We start from the raw sequence: 23,934 nt of genomic DNA, 5'->3' as shown, positions 1-23,934 counted from the left end.
TGGGGGTCATGTGGAGCTTGCATTTTTGTAGTGTCTGACACACCTTGTTCATTTAATTTTTTTTTTTTACTTAAACTAATTTTATGATTATTACCATAAATGTTCTAAATCCATTGTGTAAGAGATGAACGTTTTATAGTACCTTAAAATGAATTTATTTATCATCACCACCATCAGAAGCCTAGAATGAGCCAGTGAAGGAGGCAGCACCAGGATGTCGCTGTACGGGGAGAGTGCCAGGTCCCCGCTGGAACATGTGTGGAGACAGTTTGTGCCACAGGGTTATGACCAGGCCCTGCGCAACGCCTTCTATAATGTGGCCGCCATCGTGTTTGTGGGCTGTGTGGCAGCTGCTGCCTGGTCTGTGTACATGATCTTCCAGGTAAGGCTGGTGGGTGACTACAGAGCAGTGTTTGACTCACAGCTAAAAGCACAAGTTGAGGTAATTTCTCATTGCGGATTTTTTTTTTTTTTTCATCATGTTATGGCCTATAGTGCCTGTAGGCATACTTGAAGAGTATATGTGGGAAGTGCTGTTAAGCTTCTGACCATTAGTGGCATAGGCAATTTTGTTTATAGTAGTACCCATATTAGGGCCCATATCACCACCCAAAGGTATCTTTGGTGTAACCATGTAGGTAACTTTAAATCACTTGACTAATGGCATAGCTTCTAAGTGGTATGTGGTGGGATTCGAACCTACGTGTGGACGTTCTGCCTGATCCCACGCTCACCACTATGCCACCGCCTCCCTCTGGTACCTACAGCTATTGTCATGCAAGTTTATTGGTATGGTCTTGAAACTTAATTGATTTACTTTACCAGTTATGGTGACAAGAAGCTTCTTAGTGGTTGTGCATGACTTGGCAGGACAGTGAACTGCTTTAAAAAGTTTTATGTAATATTTGTTTCTTTTCACTAAGTATCATGTCTCTCTGTAGGTCTAGAGGTTAATATGTCAGGAAATGCTTGTGAATATGAATGTATGTATGTATGTATGGTTTATGGAATTGTAGAATATAAGGAAATATCAAAACTATATTGACCAATAAAAGAATGTGTGAAAGCAAGTACAGAAACACACAAGTTCATAATATAGAAGTAAGGCATTCCAGTGTCTGGCACCATGACCTTTGACCTACCTTGCCTTTTGCAGCCCTTTGTTCAGCCATTGCTGTGGGCGGTGCTGTGTGGGTCGCTGCTTCACCCTGCCAAGCACACCGTCACCAAGTGGACGCGTGATTGGCTTGCAGAGGTCCAGACTTCCCATGGCTTGGTGTCTGTGGCAGTTGCCTTCCTTCCCCTCCGACTGGTGGACACTGTGTCGGAGATAGTGGGCAGGTGAGGATGTGGTGGTGGTGGTGGTGTGGTTATTAAGTGGTTTGTCTCACAATTAATCAATCACATCACTTAATGTACTTAATCAGTCAAATTATTATAGAAAATTACTAGATGTATGTCAGTCAGTGAGATAGTGCATTCTTTAAATTGATGCAACACACGAGTTGATTATATATCTAATCATTCATTGTGTGTTATTCATCTAATTATTTATCCAGAGTGTCATTTGGTCTTTCATATAATCATTTACCCAATCACTCTTTACATCAGTTGTAATTTAGTATTTCACTCATTTAATGATTTACCCAGTCAATCATTCAGCCAGCCTTTCATTTTGTTATTTAATCAGCCAATGAGTGAGTCAATGGTTGTTCCAGGTTTGTGGTGGCCCACGTTAAGAGCGTGGTGACGGTGACTGTCATCCTGCCGCTACTGTATATTGTGATCCATCATACCCCAACCGTCCTCTCCAGCCTGGCCTACAGCATACTGTCCTGTCTGATTGCTATCACCACCACTGTTGTCACCGTCATCACCACCAATGGATACATAGTGGGTGTCATCCTCTCTTTGTGTTGTGTGTATGTATGCTTATTTATTTTTTCTCTAGGCTTGAGCTACACTTAAGGAATCTAGTCTGTGTCTGCTCATTGTTTACTTGTGTTGATGTATACTCTTTATCTTTGTTACCATTCCCTTCTTTTATCTCATCTTTCAGTTGATTTTAGATGCACATATTTCTATCACTAATGAAAAATTATTTTGGTATGTATGGATATGACAGAATGCTTTTCAGTGTGTATATGTTTGTATGTCATGTATATAATCCTTTTGTTGATTACTAGAGATGTACCGATACCAAAATTTTGGCCGATTCGATATCGATACCACCTAATTGGGCCGATACCGATACTACTACTGATACCGATACCACCAATACCGGTACTACTACTTATAGTGATATTATACTGCACTGGACACCAAGATGAGTTGATGGATGGCGAGCGTTATCAGATGGGAGGCTTTGTTTTGGGGGATGCTGTAAGTCCTTCTGAGAACATTTGTGAAATAAAACCAATTCTAGAAGCTTTTTGAAGCCATTTCCAAAGGTAAATTACTCAGTAATTGGAATGAATATCTTCTCAGTCTTCTGACTCTTGTCAGTTATTTTAAATTCTTACTTCTTACTCCTTTAGCGACCATTTGGTCTTGTGCATTTTCATTATTAATTTTATTGACGATATTTTGGCTATCAAAAATATTTTTGAAATTATTAAAATTGTAAAACAGACACAAAATATTAGCAAAAGAAACTCATTTTGTTGTGTATGTTTCTCTTTAATTAAATCTGACATACTTTGATATTAATTCATTAGACATTAGTAGACCAATTCAGAAAAATGAGCTTTCACCTAATCTTTTCAATTAAATAGAAAAAAAGTTTAGTTTATTCTAAATTTCTAGTGTATTGCTATGATCTTAAATAATTAATATGCAACAAATTATACACAATGCACATGATTACAAAACAGAATCGTTACTTTCTTAGTTTTGGAATTTTTACATCCTTAGGTTAACACAAGTAACTCAAAAATTAAACTTGCATTAAAATTAATATACATATATAATTCGAGCTTCCACCTATTCCAGTATGATATCTTGGAAAAGGCTAGCACTAGCACTGTTAATTATAAATCAAATAAGAATATGCTGTTTTTACAATAATGCAAAATGCCTAACTATATATATATATATATATATATATATATATATATATATATATATATATATATATATATATATATATATATATAGATAGATAGATAGATAGATATATATATATATATGTATATATATATATATATATATATATATATATATATATATATATATATATATATATATATATATATATATATATACCAAATCATTTCGTTGGATTCTCAATATCCGAAGTTTGACATTCTTAGATTATAGTTCAAAAACATAAGCTTTTCACCTGTGTGAACTTTGTGTGGGTGGAAGAGCAGCGTCTGACTGAGAGACAGTGAGAATGCGTGGTGACTCATGACCGACCGTGTGACAGGATGCCAGAGTTCAGCCTATAAGTGTTTCATACACGTCCAATTTATAGGTTGTGGCTTATTACCACAGAAAACAGTATTCTATGACATACAGTAATCACCACGGAAACTTAATACGCCGTATTATATTAATTTGGTATCATCAATATCTTATATCAAATACGTATATCACTAAGTAGTAAATTCCTTTTAGGTATCGGAAGTATCGGCGTAAAATAAGCCGATACCGATACCGATACCCAAAAAATGGGCCGATACCGCCAATTCCGATACCGATGCATTGGTACATCTCTATTGATTACTCACTCTTTCTTCTTATTTTTGTTATATGAGAGAGACTCCAGCCAAGGTTAACAAAAAAAGAGAATGAAAAAGACTTATTGAGATGCCTCTCCCTAAAGAAAGTTGAAAAATAGAGTATCAGCATGGTGTAGAGATAGTGTATAGATTTCCTCTCCTCCTCCCCCAGTCCCTCACATTGGTCACTGGTTACCTGGTGGCTGTGGTCTTCTTCTGGACGGACAAGTCATCTCATGTCCTGGGTCGCTTCAGTGTGCCTGTGTGGCTGGTAGCAGCAGCAGGCTTGGCAGGTCAGTTTAGCAAGGAGAATTCAGGCCAAGTAAAGTCTATTTGCGAGTGTTTATTTTGTGTGTGATAAGAGATATTTTGTATTGTTTAGGGGTCTAATTAAAGATTACGATTTGATTGTTTTCTGGAATGTTTGTTCAATTGTTTGTAGTTGTGCTGGATACCTGACTTTGCACAGGTCCTCACTTTGACTGAAAACTCTCTCCTGGTAAGAGTCTGAATGATGAAAATTCAAAACTGAGTGTGTGTGTGTGTGTGTGTGTGTGTGTGTGTGTGTGTGTGTGTGTGTGTGTGTGTGTGTGTGTGTGTGTGTGTGTGTATTTACCTAGTTGTAGTTTTATAGGGCCTGGGCTTTATGCTCATGTGGCCCCGTCTCCATATCTACACTTATCCAATCTTACTTTAAAAGTATGCACACTCGTTGCAGACACTACTTCTTCATTTAAATTGTTCCACGTCTCAACACATCTTTGCGGGAAACTATATTTTTAATATCTCTCAGACATCTTCCTTTTCTCAGCTTTTTACTATGCGATCTTGTGCTTGATGTCATATTCTTCTCTCAGGATCAGTTTCTCATTATCCACTTGGTCCATTCCGTTGATCAATTTATAAACTTGTATCAGGTCTCCTCTCTCCTTCTTTGTTCCAGGGTTGGTAGATCCATAGCCTTTAGTCTCTCCTCATATGTCATCCCTTCAAATTCTGGAACCATTCTTGTAGCCATTTTTTGTAGTCTCTCCAATTTCCTTATGTGTTTCTTTTATGAGGGGTCCACACTACTCCTGCATATTCCAATCTGGGTCTTATTATAGTACTTATCAATTTCTTCATCATTTCTTTGTCCATGTAGTGAAATGCTACTCCAATATTCCTTAGCAAATTATATGTTTCTCTAAAAATTCTATCAATATGGCTTACTGGTTGATTGTTTTCTTCCATCGTCACTCCTAAGTCCTTTTCCTTTTTTACTTTCTCCAGTTCTACTCCATCTCCCATCTTATAGATTCCCACAGGTCGTCTTTCACTCTTTCCCATTTCCATGACATGGCTTTTGTTCACATTGAATTCCATTTCCCACTTTTACTCCATTCCCAGATCTTATTTAGGTCTTCTTGCAGTATTTCACAATCCTCTTTTGCTTTATAACTCTGCACAGTTTCGTATCATCTGCAAACAGATTTATGTAGCTGTTCACTCCTTCTGGCATGTCGTTAATATAAATGAGGAAAAGTATTGGTGCCAATACTGACCCCTGTGGCACTCCGCTTTCTACTGCTCTCCACTTGGACTTCATATCTTTAACTACCGTCCTTATTTCTCTCCCCCTCAAATAATTTTCTATCCATCTCAATGTGCTTCCTTTTAAGCCACCCTTCTCCTCTAACTTCCATAGTAATCTTGCATGTGGCACTTTGTCAAACGCCTTTTTTAAATCCAAATAAATACAGTCAACCCATCCTCTCTCTCTTGTACTCTATCAACTATTCTAGAATAGAAACTCAATAAATTAGTTACACAAGACCGTCTTTTCTAAAACCAAATTGGCTATTTGATATTAATTTGTTGTCTTCAAGGAACTCGATCCATTGTTTCTTTATTATTCTTTCACACATCTTGCATATTACACTAGTTAGTGATACCGGTCTGTAATTTAAAGGTTCTTCCTTCCTTCCGCTCTTATATATGGGAACCACCTCAGCTCTTTTCCATTCTACTGGTACTGTTCCATTTTCTATTGAGCATTTTATGATGTTGTATATAGGACTTGCTAGTTCTTCCCTACATTCTTTCAGTATTCTGCCTGAGACTTCATCTGGTCCCATTGCCTTCTCTTCATCCAGTTCCTTCATTAACTCTTTTATTTCAAGCTTGGTTACTTTAATCTCTTTCATATAGATTGTCTCTCTATTACCCTGTGGCCTCTCAAATTTGGATTCCTTAGTAAAGACCTCCTGGAATTTATTATTTAATAGTTCTGCCATACTTTTGGGTCTTCCACCATCCCGTTCTCTCCTTTTAACCTTTCTATTGTTTCTTTTGCCTAATTTTTCCATTTATGAATCTATAGAACAATTTTGGTTGCTCCTTACATTTTTCGACAATGTCCTTTTCAAAGTTCTTTTCCTCTTCCTTCCTCACCTTAACATATTCATTTCTCGCTGCCTTGAAGTTTTCCTTATTTGCTGGATTTCTATTTCTCCTCCACCTTTTCCATGCTCCATCTCTTTTCTCCTTTGCCCTAGCACACCTTGCATTAAACCAATCTTTCTTTCCTTCTTCTTTAGGTCTATATTTTGGGACATATTCCTGACTCCTGTTTTGTATATTTCCAAAAATAAGTTATATTCTCTTGCATCATCTCTGAGTTTTCCATCTCCTCCCAGTTTACGTTTTAAAATAGTTCTTGAGATTCTCAATATCAGCCTTTCTGTAATTTAATCGGTCTCCTTTGTATGAATCGTCTCTATCTTCCTTTCCTCTTCTATATCTATTTCTAATATTACATGGTCACTCTTTCCCAATGGGCACTTATATCTTATATCATCATTCATTTGTATACCCTTGTAAAAACTAGGTCCAATCTCGCTGGCTCGTCGTTTCCTCTGAATCTTGTGCATTCCTTTACTCTCTGGTCCATCATATTGTCTATCATTAGGTTCAGAATCTTTCTCCCCAGGCTTCTTCCCCCATACCACTTTCATAATTTTCCCAGTCCACTTCTTTACAGTTGAAATCTCCTACTAATATCACTTTTCTCCTTTCTTTAACGATTCTCGTTAGACTCCTTATTGTGTCATCTATCATGTCTTTATATTCTTGATTGGTCCATGAATTTGTTTTGGTGGCACATATGTTACAATGATTGTTAACTCTTTTTATTAATATGCATCTTAACATACAATACTTCTGCTTTTCCTTCCCACATTCCACTTGGTTTATCACTATCTCCTTCCTTAACATTATCATGACTCCTCCTCCTCCTTTACCCACTCTGTCTCTTCTCCATACATTATACCTATTATCCAAGTCTATTTTGATTGCCTCATTTAGTTTTGTTTCAGCCAGGCATACAATATCTGGATTTTCTTTCTTTATGTAATCTCTTAATTCTAATTTACTTGATAAAACCCGTCTATGTTCGTATACATCATTTTTAGTCTTTTGCCTTTATCATTTTTAGTTAAACTTGTTCCACTTTTTTCTCTTCCTTCTCGTTTATATACCATTTCCTTATCCTGTCTCCTAGAATTCTCCAAAAAGTCTTTTTTTCCTCTTCTGACCTTTCATTATTTTTTTCCCTTACTGCTGCTGCCAGTTCATTGTATCTCTTCCTTTCTTCCTCATTTCTATTTTTCTTTATATAGATATCCTTGCAGCCTTCTGTTTCTCTAAGTTTTGTTGTTCTATATAATATTTCTTCTGTTGCTGCTTGTGATTTTAGTAGTATTTTAATTGGTCTCGTTTTTCCTTCTTGTGTATGTGTGTTTCACTGTTTGATCTGCTGCAGTCTCTGACGAGACAGCCAGACGTTACCCTACGGAACGAGCTCAGAGCTCATTATTTCCGATCTTCGGATAGGCCTGAGACCAGGCACACACCACACACCGGGACAACAAGGTCACAACTCCTCGATTTACATCCCGTACCTAGTCACTGCTAGGTGAACAGGGCTACGTGAGGAGACACACCCAAATATCTCCACCCGGCCGGGGAATCGAACCCCGATCCTCTGGCTTGTGAAGCCAGCGCTCTAACCACTGAGCTACCGGGCCGTGTGTGTGTGTGTGTGTGTGTGTGTGTGTGTGTGTGTGTGTATTTACCCAGTTGTATTTATCTAATTTTATATTACAGGGTTTAAGCAGGGCTCATAGTGACCTGTTTTCAGAACTACTTTTATCCAGCTTTTCCTTAAATGTATGCATATTTTCTGCTGTTACGATCTCTTTACTCAAGCCATTCCAGATATCCACCATTCTATATACTGTATTTGAAAATTAAATCTTTAATGTTCCTCAAACATTGACTTCATTATCTTCTTGGAGTGACCTCTTGTGTATGTGTGTGTGTAGGGTGGAGTTCTTTCTGCCTGAGGATTAACACTTCTATCATGTCAAAATAGTTCACAGCTTCTCTTTTTTTTTCTTGCATTTCTTAAAACAAGTTAGAGTTTTCCCAATACAGGTTGAACCTCCCAAATCCGGCATCCACTGGACCTTAGACTTGCCGGACCATTGAAAATTCCGAACTATAGGTAGTCCCCAAAACACCCTCTAATTACACTGCATTATACAAGTGTAGCTGTAACATTGTTTTGATATATGATAGTTGTACATGAAAAATATACATGCAGAAGTATATAGAAAAACACGTAAATTAAGTTCAGCATGGAAAATTTTTGCCTGCGCCATTATCATCTCGCCAGACATGAGGACGTTAAAAGCGTGCCGAAGCTTAAACCACTGTATGAGAGCACTGTCTAAATCACTGCTTTTACCCTCCTTAAGTGTTCTATGAACCTCTATGTTCTTCTTGCTCTCACACTCACTGTAAAACTTGAGAAGCTGATTCTTCTGCTTTTTTATATCATAGCTGGTTGATGAGCCAATGTTGTACTGTTGGCATAGGGTCTGCACTAAAACACCTTTATCTAGCTTCCTCAATAGGTCCACTTTCTGTTGCACTGATATTGTCATATGTTTGCACTTTTTCTTTGGTTCACACACAACACTATCACTTCCTGGTCGCTTGGAAGCCATGTTTAGGGGCAAATATTACAGAATAAAATGTGTATGTACCTGGGGGGTGGTGCTTGCAATGAGCGGCAGTGTGGTACTGATCCAAATTTGACCCAGAATGCCTGGGCTCCAAAACACAGTACAGCGCTGCCGCGTCCTAGCAGCGGTCCCGCAAATTACTTTGGCCAATTAAAAAATTCCGGCAAACAAAAATTTTGCCGGATTACAGGTGTTGCCACATGAAAGAATACCGGATTAAGGAGGTTGAACCTGTAATACATGTTTTTAGCAAGAATCCTTATGTCCTTACCTATGATTACAGTGAAGTTGATTATTAACTTGCTGAAAGCAAGTGTGGAGCATTGTGTCTCTGCACATGTAGTGTACCTGTGTTGTGTGTACTCCTACAGGGATGTGGCCAACAGGCAGTGTGGTGCTGTTCCTGGTGATGTGTGCACTGCTGCTTGCTGGCCTGTGTACTGAGGTGCTGGACGTCCAGGCACACCTCAGGGACCAGAGTAAGTGTCTGTTTTACCTTTGAGAGAAAGAGAGAAATGAACATTTATAGCTTTACTTCCTCTTTCCTTTCCTTTGCTTCTCTGAGTTTATTAGTAAATTTTAGTATGTTTCTTTCTTGTTTCTTTTATCTTTTCCTTGTGAGTCTGTTAGTATAAAGTTACCACATGCTTATATTCCACTCACAGAGGAGGAGGATGTGTCCTTAGTGGAGGCCATGTTGGCAGTGTGTCGTGGTGATGTGGAGAAAGATCAACAGCAGAAGCAGCAGGAGCTTGAGGGCACACCTGCTGTCAGAATAGTGGTGAGCAAAGGAAGACTGCAAAATGTTATAATTTTTATTATACAATTATACAAATGCACTCAATTTACAATTCATGTTATTTTGATTTCTCTTTTATATTAGGAACGTAATTCATCTCCAAATCACAATTCACCTGCCGGTTTGGGGTCAGTTCATGTCATACCTGGCTGCCCTGCTCTCTTGGTTTTGTTGTCAGTGAAGAAGTCAGCAAATTTTTACTTCTTCATACAGGATGAGGATGAGGATGAGGATGAGAGCCAATCCCACACCTTGTCTCCTGTGGCAGAGGAAGAGGAGGGAGGAGAGGGACGCTCTAACACCTCCACCCCTCCTGATGCCATCCCTGCTAGCCCCAAGTCCCCTGCAGGAATCCCTGAATCCAAAAAAGAAGTAGAGGAGATCCAGGAAAAAGGAAAGGTATAGACTACAGTTGATGTATTATTGTTAGTCAGCTTTAGCTTTGTTGTTAGTTAGCTTTTAGTCTTCCTTCTTTCTTCCATGCCCATATCTTTGTCTTGTTGTCTTTGAAGTGTGGATTGAAACAGCTTTAATGTGAAGAGGTAGTTGACAAAGTAATGTTCAGCCAGTTCCCAAGTAGACAAGCTAAAATATACACTAAGCTGGAACAGTAAAACCACAAGAAAGCAAAGCACAATACTGATATTGATCATGTCCCATGTTAGTGATTTGGTCATTGTCATCATATGATTGCATAATATGTTGTGATACCACAGGATATCAGTGGCCCAACCCCAAGCACAGACACACCCCGGCCCAAGGTGCTGCTGAGTGCTGGGGTCCACACCATGCCCCAGACCCAGAGCCAAGTGGAGGAGAATGGCAGCAACATATACCTTAAAGTGAGCAGGATTGTTATACTGCCTGGAATGTGTTGGGATGCAAGTTATTAGAGTGGATGTAGTGCAGTTTATGTGCTCAATCCTCTTCTTTATAGGTGTGTCTGGTAGAAGTATGTGTGTGTGTGTGTGTGTTCTAGTAGTGAAGCAGTGTGATGAGAGTATCTGTCTTCCCCAGGGTGTGTTTGTTGGGTGCATCTTAGTAGAGCTGTGGAGACACAACTACCTGCTGCCGCTGCTGCCCACTGCCATGATTTACTATGGCATCAAGAAGCTTGGTGAGTGTGACAGGATGGATTGACTGACTCACTGCTGTAGGGCAACTGACTTAGTGTTATGAGGAGGACAGACTGACTCAATGCTGTAGAAAAGACTTGTAAATTTGCTACTGTGAGGGAGACCAACAAAGTCACTCCTGTGGTAGGACTGCCTTGCTACAGAAAGAGACAGAGTAATAGAAAGCGATTGGTCACCTGACTGACTGACTGTATAAGATTCCATAAGATCTATAAATTTTATGAAAACAAAAGTTAGCCTAACACATTAACTGTGTATCTGGCCACCCGTGTACCAAGCAGATGTTTCACTTGTTGTGTATTGGTACATCTGAGGCCTGAATATCACTTTCTACAAACTATTACAATCATGAGTATGTAAACAATTTGTGTATAAATTTGTATTTATTATGACTGCAGTTGCATTGCTAAGGTTCTGGAAAATAAGATAAAAATGATAAGACAATAATTTTAATTTTATTTGTTGAAAGAAAAATATAGGCTTCTGAAATACAAGTAATGTTTGGTGACATATTACTTCAAAAATACAAACAATATAATAAATAATGGAATATTAGATCATCATAATGTTGATCACTAATTACACGAGTCATGTTTTTCGTTGAAACTGAAATGCAAAGGTGTGGTTGACCCTCACATTCGTTGCAATAGGTGGATACTCTCTTAGGTTTGTTTGTGGCCACCTTGTATCCCTCAGACAGTAAGATTTTTCATAGCATCCTCTGCATCGCTTCCTTGTGTTTTTCTTTGGTCCATCTGCTTCCTGTAAGGTATGCTCTTTTCTTGCACCCAATATATCAGAGGTCCTATTCCCTGGTTTTGTAATTTCCTCAGGGATGTTTTTAGTAAGAGAGAGGATTGCTGATTCTGTGAAGGTTTTTAGGCATACTTGTTTTGCTGAGCAGTATTTATTGTATAGAATTTGAGTTTTTTTTTTTTTTTTTTTTTTTTTTTTTTTTTATACCATGTGGACTTTTCACGGGAATTTATGGGCTAAAAGGGATATGTTTTGTGGTATCTCCTATCTGAAAACCCACCCGCTAGGAAACCGTTGCCCTGAGTGAGAAAGCCCAACCTACACTCGGACCGTGGACAAGATTCGAACCCGTGTACTTGGAGACCCCTTGGACCCCAAAGCACACATGGTTCCACTGTGCCACGGCTGCCCATTTGTCACTGATATCCCAGCAATCATTTCCAGAGCCAGCTTCTTGTACCACTTCCTTGATTTTCGGAGTGGCGAGTAGTAGGAATTGAGTTGATCAGTAACATCATCACCTTTTTTTGCTTTATTGTACTCAATGACACTTTCAGGTTTTACAATCTCTTCTCCTTTACTGTTTTTCTTACCACTTGGAACTAAGTTATTACCTTGCTCAGGTACTGTTGATAGTGTGTTATCTTTCCACTTGTATCACTTCACACCTTGTCTGTTTTCTGCTTCTTTCATTTCTCCCACCTTCAACTTTGCTTTTACTACTTCTTGGCACAAATATTTCATACCTACTCCAACAGTTCCACAAATGTAAGTCTTCTTGCCCAACAAGTACTCTGCCAGGGTGACTGAGGTGTAATAATTATCAGTGTAGATAGTGCATCCTATACCTAACATTTCATTACATAATTTTACCACATGTGATTCAGTTGCATTTAGGTCAGCAATCTTATCACTCATCCTTACATGAACCTCTAGATTCCATGTATATCCCTCAGGTGTGCAAACTTTGTACACTTTCATTCTATATTTGTTAGCTTTCCCTGGAATGTACTGTTTGATGCCTAATCTCCCTCTAAATGGCACCATGCTCTCATCAACAAGTTTGGAGCCAGGTTTGTACACAGTTTTGAAATTGTTAACAAGCAGCTCAATCAGTGATCTGACCTTGTACAATTTATCTTGAGAAATTGGATGACATGTGTTGTCTACAAAATGCAAAAAATCTGTAGAGAGGCTCAAATCTTTCCCTTGACATTAGCTTTGGTACAAAGGAATCATCATATAACATACTTTTACACCAGTAGAGTTGAATTTCAGGCTTTACAACTAATCCCATGTAAATCACAATGCCAAAAGAAATTTTATCTCTTGTCTGTTGATAAGTTTCCATGACACCAGTCATGACCTACGTGTTACTGTTGCAGCATCAATTTCTTGTTGTGCATACCTATTGGTTTCTTGAACAATCGTATCAATGATGTCATCATCAATAGGCAGCGCCTCAGTTTCATCATCTGCGTTACTGATAGTGACACTCTTTTCTTCCTTGCCAGTAAAGGCATGCATGCCTTGTTTTGAAGATACAGGCAACCACTCAGATTGTGTGCTGTTGTTTTCATTTCTTCCTGAGTTTGAATGATTTCCATTTGGTGCTTGAACTTGTTCATCCTGCTCTTCATCCATTTCAGAATCACTTTCTTTGGAGAGATCATCTTGATCATCTGAATTACTGACAAAAAAAATCTGAATCATCAGATGAAGTATGTGATTGTCCTCCGTAAAAGATAGCCGGGTTAATTTCTGCTGAGAAAAAAAAAGACATTATTATCGGTTTTCCTTTGCATAGTTTATCAAAATTTTAAGTTATTGTATCAATACTAATTCAAGTATCCATCATAAAGCTATATCAAATAGCAGAACATGAATAGATCATCATATGCTATAGCCCATGCCTGACACACTGGTGTACCAGTATGCGATAGAAGGGAAAAAAAATTACTGGTCCACAATTTGTACCATGGATTTTAATGCTCTATACTACAGCCCACGCTCTCACAATGATACATACCTCTTCTCTCTGCAAAAGTCCAACGGACACTGGAGTGGTCGGGTAATGAAGGTTACGCGGTGCGGGTGAGTGTGCCGAGTTGCCAAACTCAGTTGACGTGTTAATTTAATTAAAATTGGAAAATAGTTGATGGAACAATCAATGAGTCAATGAGATCCTTAGCAAAAAAAGTGAACTTAGATTTGATATTTGTTGTGTTCATCCTTGTTAGTTGGCTCTTATGAGTGTTCTTTGTAATTATCTCATCACTTACTGCATTCTAAAAAAACATGTTAAGCAGCCAAAAAAATTTAATATTAAGAAATCTAACTAACCTTTCATCCTTACCCTATGCCATGATACTTGTCCGTTACTACCTTCGAAGACCTGTGTTGAACAACTAAAAAAAATAACTTCTGATAAATCTTTTAACTAATCTTTCCTACACACCCTATACCCTGCCTGCTGGGTCATTCCATCTCGAGAAATGTTACATTTGAAGACAACTTATTAAACTACTGAGTTATATTACTAAAAGTGTGCAAGATATATGAATGGCTATTGTATGCTATGTTACCAATACTTTTGTCTATCTCATGCCATATTCAGTTTATTTGTTTTGATTTAGATTTTACATATATATTTTCAAAAGTTAAGTGAGGAACATTACTGCAATGCTACCTTATCTCCAACTTTGCCTTCATAATTTCTGTGATGTAACTGAATCAATTAAGGGATGCTTCATATCAGTAATAGATGAATATATAAGTAATCTGCTATAGCCATAAGATTTGGTTATTCCTAATAATTATTGTGCTACGAATGGAAATGTGACTGTCATACACATTACCAGAAAAGTGAGACACATTACTTGTTAAATTTTTATTGAAACAAAAAGTAAAAGTTAAACATTCCCTCTTCTGACACTGACTCAGTGACTGCAACATAATGTTTCAATGTCTTATAACTCTTCTTAGTTGTATACTAAACCAGTACATAGCTACCTGGTATTGGCTTGGGGAGCTGGTTCAACTTTGACACCGGTAGACTCTGGCATGGTTCTGTTGGTTTTCATTTGATTGGCATGAAATATTTACATATGACTGTATATACATTGGTGACTTGCTGGAGCATGATAGAATGATAAGGCATCAGATCCCCTCATGTTTAGAAAATATTATTCACTCCTAGGTGAGGCTTCAGAAGCAGTGTCACGGCAATCTGCTGTTTTACGACTGAACTGGAGACTTTGAGTGGTGATTAGTGTGTTGAAGTGAGATCAGGACACTGTGAAATAATTATTATTTGTCTGGTTCAGTGTCATACCTCTGTCTCAACAGAATCTTTTGTAATAGTATAGTGAGGCTAATAGTGAGAGTTAGGTGGTGTTGTATAGTTATGATGATGAAGGTAGTGAGAAAAACAGTGTTTGAATAGATCATTGCAGTCTTATGATAGACACAGAGGGTGGAGGAAAGCCTGGCCATGTGAGGAGAAGGGATGGGAGGGAAGATAAGAGGTGTGACGAGAGGGGGAGAGTTCCATGGCACAGCTGTCATTCACAGCTGCTTGCTGTTTGTTTGTTTCTTATTGTCTTGATAGCTTCATCTATTCTTTAAGTTTCTGATTTGAATTCTGGCTAGTTTATGCCTGTAAGGACTTTATCTCTGAAAAAGTTGAGAGCTAAATGACAAACATTCCTTCCTGACATTTAGGGAAGTAGGGCGAGACTAGTGCTGTCAGGTCAAGTTTACTTTACCCTAAATTCACTCTTAACATTACCCTGTTTGCTTTAACAGCCAATCAGATTACACTCTGAAAAGAAAAGAAGCTAACTATGTGGCATATTAAGCAGCAACAGTGAATGCCGACTCGCTGAGGTTGCGTGAGAAACGTTATCGCGTGATTCAGTAACATTTCTCACTGTATGCATGTAATGTGTGTGATGCTGCCTGTGACCTACTCCAATCTCTTACAAGATAATTTAGGATGTTATTAGTAAGACATGGCAAATACTATATATAATGTAAAGTTATATTATTTTTCTCCAGTGCATAAGTTGTGTATTGGAAAAATGGCAAAAAGAAGTCACACACGTTACACTTGACGAACCTTCACTTCAAAACCATGCCACACTCACACTATATAGTTATATGTGAACCAAACAGCTATTCTAATTGTAATAAGAAATAGTTGTAATTTTTATATAATCAAGGACAGTTTTTCAAACACGTGCTTACTTAATTAAAAGAGTGATGTGTAAATCACAAAATTCAGTATGAATTAATGTTCAGTGACATGCTGCCACATTATTAAATGTCACACTCATAATAGACTGTTATACACAAATTATGTCCATATTCATAAAATTAAAGAGTTGTGCTTCAGTTTGGTATATAATACATATATATTTGATGATTTCTGAAATTCACACTAAAAGTTGACGTTTTCGTGGAATGATCCTACAGCCTCCCGATATCTGATGTGGAGTGCAAAAAATGGCAGCGTGGTGGCCAACATGATGTGTGCAGTGAGGAGCAAGGTGGGCTCCTTCCTGGGTCCTCGGCGCCCTGCTCTGTTGCCTGCACCTATCAGAGGGGTGGCTAAGGTGAGGCTGGAGGGAGGAGGAGGGGAACAAAGGTACAAGCTGGAGATGAAGAAGAAATAGGAGGAGATAAAGTGAAGCCAGAGGAGAAGATGAGAAAGAAGAAGAAATATAGGGAGCAATGGAGGAAGAGATAGAAGAGAAGAAGAAAGAGGAGAAGAGGGGGAGGAGAAGGATGGTGAATTATTGGAGATAAAAGAAGGAGAAGTGTGAGGAGAAGAAAGACAAGGAGATACAGAAAAGAAAAAAAAGCAGGAATCTGAGGAGATAGAAATTTATTGTGTGTGTGTGTGTATTCTATATATTCTGTCCAAGTCTTCCTGGAGTAGTTCGCAATCTTTGTCACATCTCACTTTTCTTAACAATTTTGCATCGTCTGCAAATAGGCTCACATAACTGGACACCCCATCCACCATGTCATTTATGTAGACTGCGAACATTACTGGTGCCAACACTGATCCCTGTGGAACTCCACTCTCCACCAATCCCCATTCTGATGGTCTGTCCTTAATTATTGTTCTCATTTCTCTTCCTACCAAAAGTCTTCCATCCATTTTAGTAAACTGCCATGCACTCCTCCTACCATTTCAAGTTTCCAGATCAGTCTCTGGTGTGGTACCTTATCAAAGGCCTTTTTAAATCCAGATATATTCCATCAGCCCAACCATCTCTTTCCTGTATTACATCTATCACCCTCGAATAGTAACATATCAGGTTTGTCGTGCATGAACGCCTTTTCCTAAAACCAAATTGACACTCACAAAGTATGTCATTTTTCTCCAAGAAGTCTGTCCATCTAGTCTTCACCACCCTCTCACACATCTTAGCTACCACACTTGTAAGTGACACTGGTCTATAGTTCAATGGGTCTCTCTTGTTACCTGATTTATAGATTGGGACAATGTTAGCTCTTTTCCAGTCTTGGGGCACTACACCTTCCCTTAATGAGGCATCAATTACTTCACAAACTTTTTCTGCCAATTGCTCCTGCATTCTCTTAAAATCCATCCTGATACCCCATCAGGTCCCACAGCTTTTCTCACTTCTAAACTCCCCATCATGTTCTTGATCTCCTCCACAGTTACTTGAAACTCCTTCATAATCCCTTTCTGTTCCATTACCAGTGGTTTGTCAAAAGCAGTCTCCTTTGTGAATACCTTCCGAAAGCATCCATTCATAGCCTCTGCCATTTCCTGGGATCTTCACTGCATACTCCATTTACTTCTAAACTTTCAATACTTTCTCTATTTTTGATGTTGTTGTTCACATGTCTGTAAAAAGCCTTGGTTGGTCTTTACATTTATCAATTATATCCTTTTCTTGTTTCTTTCTTTCTTCTCTTCTAATCAACACATATTCATTTCTTGCTCTTTTGTAACTTTCCCACTGCTTAATCCGTCTTTTCCTTCTCCACCTCTTCCATGCATCCTCTTTTCTTGTTCTAGCCTTTTCACATCTATCGTTAAACCAGTCCTGCTTTCCAACTTCTCTATGTTGTCTTATTGGTACAAATTTTTCTCACCTTCTTTGTATATTTTTATAAATTCCTTCCACTTTTCATTTGCTCCTTAGCACTCTTGAATTTCATCCAATTTGTCTCTTGAAAGAATTTCTTTAGGTTTCCAAAATCTGTCTTGGCATAATTCCATCTTCCCACTTTATATTCTTCATTTCTTCTAGATTTCTCTTCGTCTATCACCTTGAACTCCAAAACTGCATGATCACTCTTTGCTAAAGGGCACTCCACCCTCATCTCCTCAATGACCATTGGCTCTGTACTAAAGACCAAGTCCAGTCTTGACGATGCTCCCTCTCCTCCAAACCTAGTATCTTCTTTGACCCACTGAGTTAACACATTTTCCATTGCCAGTGTCAATAGTGTATTTCCCCATGTTGTCTCTGATCCTTCCATTGACCAGTCCTCCCAACACACCTCTTTACAATTAAAATCTCCCATCATTATAGTTCGTTCACAGCCACCCAACATTTCTTCCAGACATGTTCCTGTATCACTTATCATTTCTTCATATTCCTGTACTGACCATGCATTTGTCTTAGGTGGTACGTACACCACTATGTAGTGCCTCTTTTTCCTTCATTAGTTTCTGCTCTGATCTTTAGCACTTCTGCCTTTCCCATACCTTTTTTCACTTGATCCACCTTTATATCTTTTTTAACCAGCAACATCACTCCTCCTCCCATCTTACCTACTCTATTTCTTTTCCAAACATTATATTTCCTTCTCCAACCTTCATCAGGTCTTCTCCTCTCTCTCAGTTTTGTTTCAGTAAGACCCACAATATTCTGTGTGTGTGTGAAATGTATGAACTCAAATACAGATTAAATGTTTTCATGTGTACTAAAATTTTGTGGTCACTAAGCCAATTAACTGTGTGTGTGTGTGTGTGTGTGTGTGTGTGTGTGTGTGTGTGTGTGTGTGTGTGTGTGTGTGTGTCAATGGGCATGTGTGTACAGTTTTCATCTCTCCTATCATCTCTTCCTGACAGCTGCTGATGCGTACAGACAATCAAGTAGTGGTGATGCTGGTGGCTGCTGTGGATGCCCTTGTCACCCTCTTTGTCATTCTCACTGTCATCTTCTTTGCAGTGACAGCCTCCATCTACCTCGCTGTGCAGGTGAGGGGCACACACATGCTGAGGGAGGAGCTGTGGGGACTGATCTCATTACTCAAAGATAAAAAGTGGTTCATGAAAGGTGTTATGGGTTTGATGCTGTAAGATGACACCCATATTGCAGTCTTGATAGAGTAAGACACCCACCCACCCACATCATAGAAACCATTACATTACCAAGCTAACACTGACCTGACCTCTTATAACCCATATTGGCCTTCCTCACACAGATCCAGGGGGAGAGCATGGCACTGATTAGCCTGGGCAGTCAGGTGATCAACTCGACAGTGGTGAACAACCCTCAGTTCCTGGCACTGCTGCCGGAAGGCTTGGGTGAGGTGGTGACATCAGCGCTGGATGAGGGTTACCTGTACGGCCGGCAGTGGATTGCTACCATGGTGAGTGTTGCTGGGTGGGGGATGGGAGAGGAATGGGTGGGGTAGTCATGAGTAGGGGATGGGTTTGAGATGAGAGAGCATTGGGTGGGATTAGGGATAGAGGACGGGGTGTGGTGGATAGGCATGGTTATGGAAGAGGGTGGTTTTTGTATATACAAGTAAATCGTAATCCTGCAGAGTTAGTTGATAAATTTTTACCTACAAATTAAGCAACTTTTCCTTCTTGCTGATTAAAAGAACAAAACTTTTAGAAATTAGATGAAACTTTTGAATATGTAGCTTGGTAAGATATGCAAATATTTGAATTGTGAGCATTTCTTGAGGAAGGGAATTCATTGGCAAGCCATAATTGAGCAGTGATAACACAAAGGAGAGAGATTAGTTGTAGGGAAATGGCAGTGTCATGGCTTACCTTTGCCTCCTCCTGATCCTGCTGTGTCCTCTCCTGCCAGTCAGCTGCCAACACCCACAGCTGTTCACTTTATCTCACATGTCATAACTTCACTGAAACTCATTTTTTGGCACACTGTATTATTAACATTTTCAACTTTGAAATACTTTGTTTTTGCATATTTTTTTTTCTAGCACTGTTGCAATTGTTTATTTGCTCAAAGCACCACTTCCATTTTTTCTTTCTGCATATTCAATATTTCACTCACAGAACACTATTCTATGCATTTCAAAGTTGTGATCAGAGTAAAGAACAAACATAGTACTTTTATTTATGCAAATTCACACTTGTATTTACTTATGGACACTCAATATTTTTTACCTTGAACATAACCACCACCTGTTTTTTTTTTTTTTTTGTACAATATACTCGTATATATATATATATATATATATATATATATATATATATATATATATATATATATATATATATATATATATATATATATATATATATATATATATATATATATATATATATATATATATATATATATATATATATATATATATATATATATATATATATATATATATATATATATATATATATATATATATATATATATATATATATATATATATACACACTCAACCCTCGAAACAACGGACAAATGCGTGCACGACCCTGTCCGTAGATTGCAAAAGTCTGTTCTTTGCAAAAGTACGTAAAAAACTATATAAAATGTACGTAAAATACTGTGTAATCATTAAGAAATCATTCAAGCAGTATTACAAAGCATTAAGTACAACAAATAACCTGAAATAGATGACATGAGCATGGTCAGTTTAATAAGTATTAATAAACAATACAGAAAACGAAGTTTACCGGATAATAATTTGCCGAGAACGGACAATCGCGCGCATTTTAATATTCGTCCATAGATTAAACCGGACTCCAGAATTTGTCCGTAGTTTCCGAAATCCATTGATGGGAGGTCCGTTGTATCAAGGGTCGAGTGTATATATATATATATATATATATATATATATATATATATATATATATATATATATATATATATATATATATATATTTATTTATTTATTTATTTATTTATTTATCTATTTATTTATTTTATTTTCTATATTCATTTTTTCATATGTACTTCTTTTGTCTTATGTTTGCCATATTTTGGCTAGGTATTTACTCGTGTTTGTCTTAGTTTTTAATGATTTCAAAAGTATATGGCTTTCTTTATTTTCCTACAGGTCAATATGATTTCTTTGTGTGTACATAAGTGCTTGCTGGTACAGTATTTTGTTGTGCTTCACGTGCATACCGTTTTTCTCGTAGACATGAGATACTGACAATGCTTCAGTAGATATAATATACACAAGGCTTTAGTGTTCATTTGGTCTGACGTTTTACTTTCATCCCATGTTTCATTTGTGAGTGACGTTTACATTTATGCTTCTTGTATATTGATTCTCGCTTATTCCTCAGTCTAGTCTAGTTAGTTTAGTCTTTATCAGCATCCCTTTTCAGGAATTTCCTTTTGGGTCTGGCTGTAGCAGAGAACTTTACTCATATATCTGTTCTTCATCCTCTCTCTCTCTCTCTCTCTCTCTCTCTCTCTCTCTCTCTCTCTCTCTCTCTCTCTCTCTCTCTCTCTCTCTCTCTCTCTCTCTCTCTCTCTCTCTCTCTCTCTCTCTCTCTCTCTCTCTCTCTCTCTCTCTCTCTCTCTCTCTCTCTCACATTATTCCTTTCCACACAAATGAGAATGTAAAATATTCTTGACTAGCCTTCATCAGTAGTGTCTAGAGGGAGATATAGCAAGCTTCCCTCCAAGTAGGCTGGTGTGTGTGGCTTGATGTGGTGTGTCTATTACAACTATGAGTGTTTTTGTCTCTGTGTGTGTGTGTGTGTGTGTGTGTGTGTGTGTGTGTGTGTGTGTGTGTGTGTGTGTGTATTTTATCTGTATGGGTAAAGGGGCTATCACACTGGCCTATGATACGCAGAACGTGGGCCATGGTTCTTGGTACGAAACCAGGAACACTATCACACACAAGCTGCCTGTGTTCTTGTTATGCTAGGCAAACGGCCCACCAACCAAGACAAAGCCTAATCAAATTAAACCAGAACAAAACCATGCCGCTTATACCTCAGCCTGTGTTTTGTCCAGGAACTGCATTTGCACTTCTTCTTGTTAAAGAAAAGTAAGTAAAAAAAACTAGAGAAAAACTGAGACGTGCGCGATGGCAACTTTAGAGTCAGAGGTGGTTGCCATGAGCCCAACCTATCGACATGACATATATATACTTTACCTTTCTAAATTGATGAAATATTATTTAATATTCCAATATGAAAAATTTAGTCACATTCATTTTAGTTCAAATGAAAGGTTTTTATTACATATATCATGTTTACTTTTCCATTGGGATAGCATACGGAGAACCGGGATGGATATGAAGCCATCCCAACTTGGTTCCGCTAATCCCGGGCAAGTTCCAGCTATCTAGAGCAGATGTTCCTGGTTCCGCTTATCATAGGCCAGTGTGATAGGGCCTTAAATGAGAGAGAGAGAGAGAGAGAGAGAGAGAGATTTTCTATATTTTCACTTATATCATGAATTTCACTTCTTTTATAGATATTTTTCTCATTACTTATCAGAATATCAAAAAGAAGAAAGAGAAGTTTTCTTGATAGGAAGAAAGCAGGAGGAGGAGGAGTAGAAATTTCTTAATGGACAATTTGTACAGTGCTTGTCACAGCACTATGCCGGGTGAGCACCTCAGCATAATGCTGTGATGAAAAACAATGGCCTATCATGCAAGGAGATAGGGGGTCTTTTTCCATCACGGCATTATGCTGATTACTAGCCATTAGCATGATGCCTCTCAACACACACCACAGTATCACCTCAGTGCCTGCATGGCTGTTATGGTTGAGGAAGTGTTACACTGTTGTTCTCTCATTTGCACCATTTGTGTTTGTTTCCCTTGGTTTCTGAGCTATACCTTGGTGACTGTGAGTAAAAGGAAGTCGTTAATGTTTGTAACTATAGCTCAGATCATTGGGCTTCACAATGCTGGACTCCAGACAAGAGAAATAGTGGCAAATATTGGTGTGAGTGAGGGATTTGTGAGAAACTGGTTGAAGCGTTTCAGTGACAATGATGGTGTCGAGTTACCATCTGCTAAACCTTGCCTTGGTTCCTCAAAAAAGACATCTGTATGTACTTTAATTGTGCTCCAAAGGCAGCTAGAGAGTACATCTACCATAACTGCCAGAGAATTAAAAGAAAAAACCCACTTCTGCTTTCTGATGCAGGCCAGGCCAAGATTTAGGAGACGGTAACTCGACACCATTGTTGTTATTGAAATACTTCGACTAGTTTCTCACAGATCCCTCACTCACACCAACATTCACCGCTGCTTCTCTTGTCTGGAGTCCAGCTTTGTGAAGCACTATGATCTGAGTTATAGTTACAGGCATTAACGACTTCCTTTTACCCACAGTCACAAAGGGATAGCCCAGAAACCAAGGGAAACACAGACAAAAGATGGTGTGAATGAGAGAATAGCAGCTCAACGCTTCCTCTCACCACTACAGTCAAGCGGGCATTGAGGAGGTACTGTGGTGTGTTGGGAGGAAGTGATGTTATGCTAATGGCTGGTAACCAGCATAATGCCATGACAAAAAAAGGCCCCCCTGTATGATAGGCCATTGTTTTTCATCATGGCATTATGCTGGGGGGCTCACCCGGCATAATGCTGTGACAAGCACTGTACGTAGTCTTTATTCCCCTACTTTCTTCTATGCTTTGCTTTCCTGAGCTTCCCTTCTCTTGTCTCCCTGTGCTGTGGTGATGGTGGTGGTGGTGGTGTGGCAGCTGGTGGAGGGGGAAGATGGGCACACCACCATCAATGCGTCTAAGGTGGTGAGTGTCGACAGTGTGTGCTGGTGTGGCTTTGCTTTCTCAATCACCATGACTATTTTCAAAGGCCAGAGATGATTAGCCAGGTTCTGCAGAGTGTTTCTCCTTTTCATATTGTAAAAATGTCATTATAAGCACAATTATAAAAATACATGTCATTTCAGCTACAGCATTTTGAAAGTAGTCAAGGTGTGGCCAGAAGTATTTCAAAACAATCTGTATTGTTGTGTCTTTGTGTGTTTTCCTCAAGCCAGATACACACTCACGCTCTCTGTCTGGCTGTGTATTGCAAGTCCTCTTAACCTTGGTGCAGGGAATGATTTTGTTTGTATATCTATTTGTTAATATGTCTTCCAGTTATAGTATCAAATAATGGAGTGATAATGTCTCCTCTAACAGTAGCATGTATCAGGAAGGTACTCTAGATCATAAGGTTTTATTTAATGCAGTGAACCCTTGATTTTTCTTAACTTG

The 23,934-nt window shown here is 38.4% G+C and overlaps 1 protein-coding gene across 15 annotated transcripts in view; it reads left to right on the top strand.

The window, feature by feature from the left end:
• LOC123511272 (transmembrane protein 245-like) overlaps positions 1 to 23,934 on the top strand; it is a 57,149-nt gene that overhangs the window by 754 nt on the left and 32,461 nt on the right. For 11 of the 15 annotated variants that reach the window (XR_006676730.1, XR_006676724.1, XR_006676727.1 and 8 more), the window contains exons 2-14: positions 178 to 382; positions 1,157 to 1,341; positions 1,719 to 1,893; positions 3,895 to 4,015; positions 9,163 to 9,270; positions 9,457 to 9,572; positions 9,804 to 9,989; positions 10,307 to 10,432; positions 10,608 to 10,707; positions 15,959 to 16,098; positions 18,603 to 18,731; positions 18,959 to 19,126; positions 23,416 to 23,463. Coding sequence is in view for 6 of the 15 variants with exons in the window: in XM_045267015.1 (XP_045122950.1) it covers positions 215 to 382; positions 1,157 to 1,341; positions 1,719 to 1,893; positions 3,895 to 4,015; positions 9,163 to 9,270; positions 9,457 to 9,572; positions 9,804 to 9,989; positions 10,307 to 10,432; positions 10,608 to 10,707; positions 15,959 to 16,098; positions 18,603 to 18,731; positions 18,959 to 19,126; positions 23,416 to 23,463 (1,770 nt within the window). In the remaining 9 variants the exon portion in view is untranslated. The remainder of the gene's footprint in view (positions 1 to 177; positions 383 to 1,156; positions 1,342 to 1,718; positions 1,894 to 3,894; positions 4,016 to 9,162; positions 9,271 to 9,456; positions 9,573 to 9,803; positions 9,990 to 10,306; positions 10,433 to 10,607; positions 10,708 to 15,958; positions 16,099 to 18,602; positions 18,732 to 18,958; positions 19,127 to 23,415; positions 23,464 to 23,934) is intronic. The other 4 variants (XR_006676732.1, XR_006676731.1, XM_045267019.1 and 1 more) reach the window with 1 other exon arrangement.

The sequence above is a fragment of the Portunus trituberculatus genome, chromosome 31, assembly GCF_017591435.1.
Source record: "Portunus trituberculatus isolate SZX2019 chromosome 31, ASM1759143v1, whole genome shotgun sequence".
In the NCBI taxonomy this organism is placed as follows: domain Eukaryota; kingdom Metazoa; phylum Arthropoda; class Malacostraca; order Decapoda; family Portunidae; genus Portunus; species Portunus trituberculatus.
Note: the sequence above shows the minus strand (reverse complement) of the source record. Positions and strands in the feature narration are given on the sequence as shown.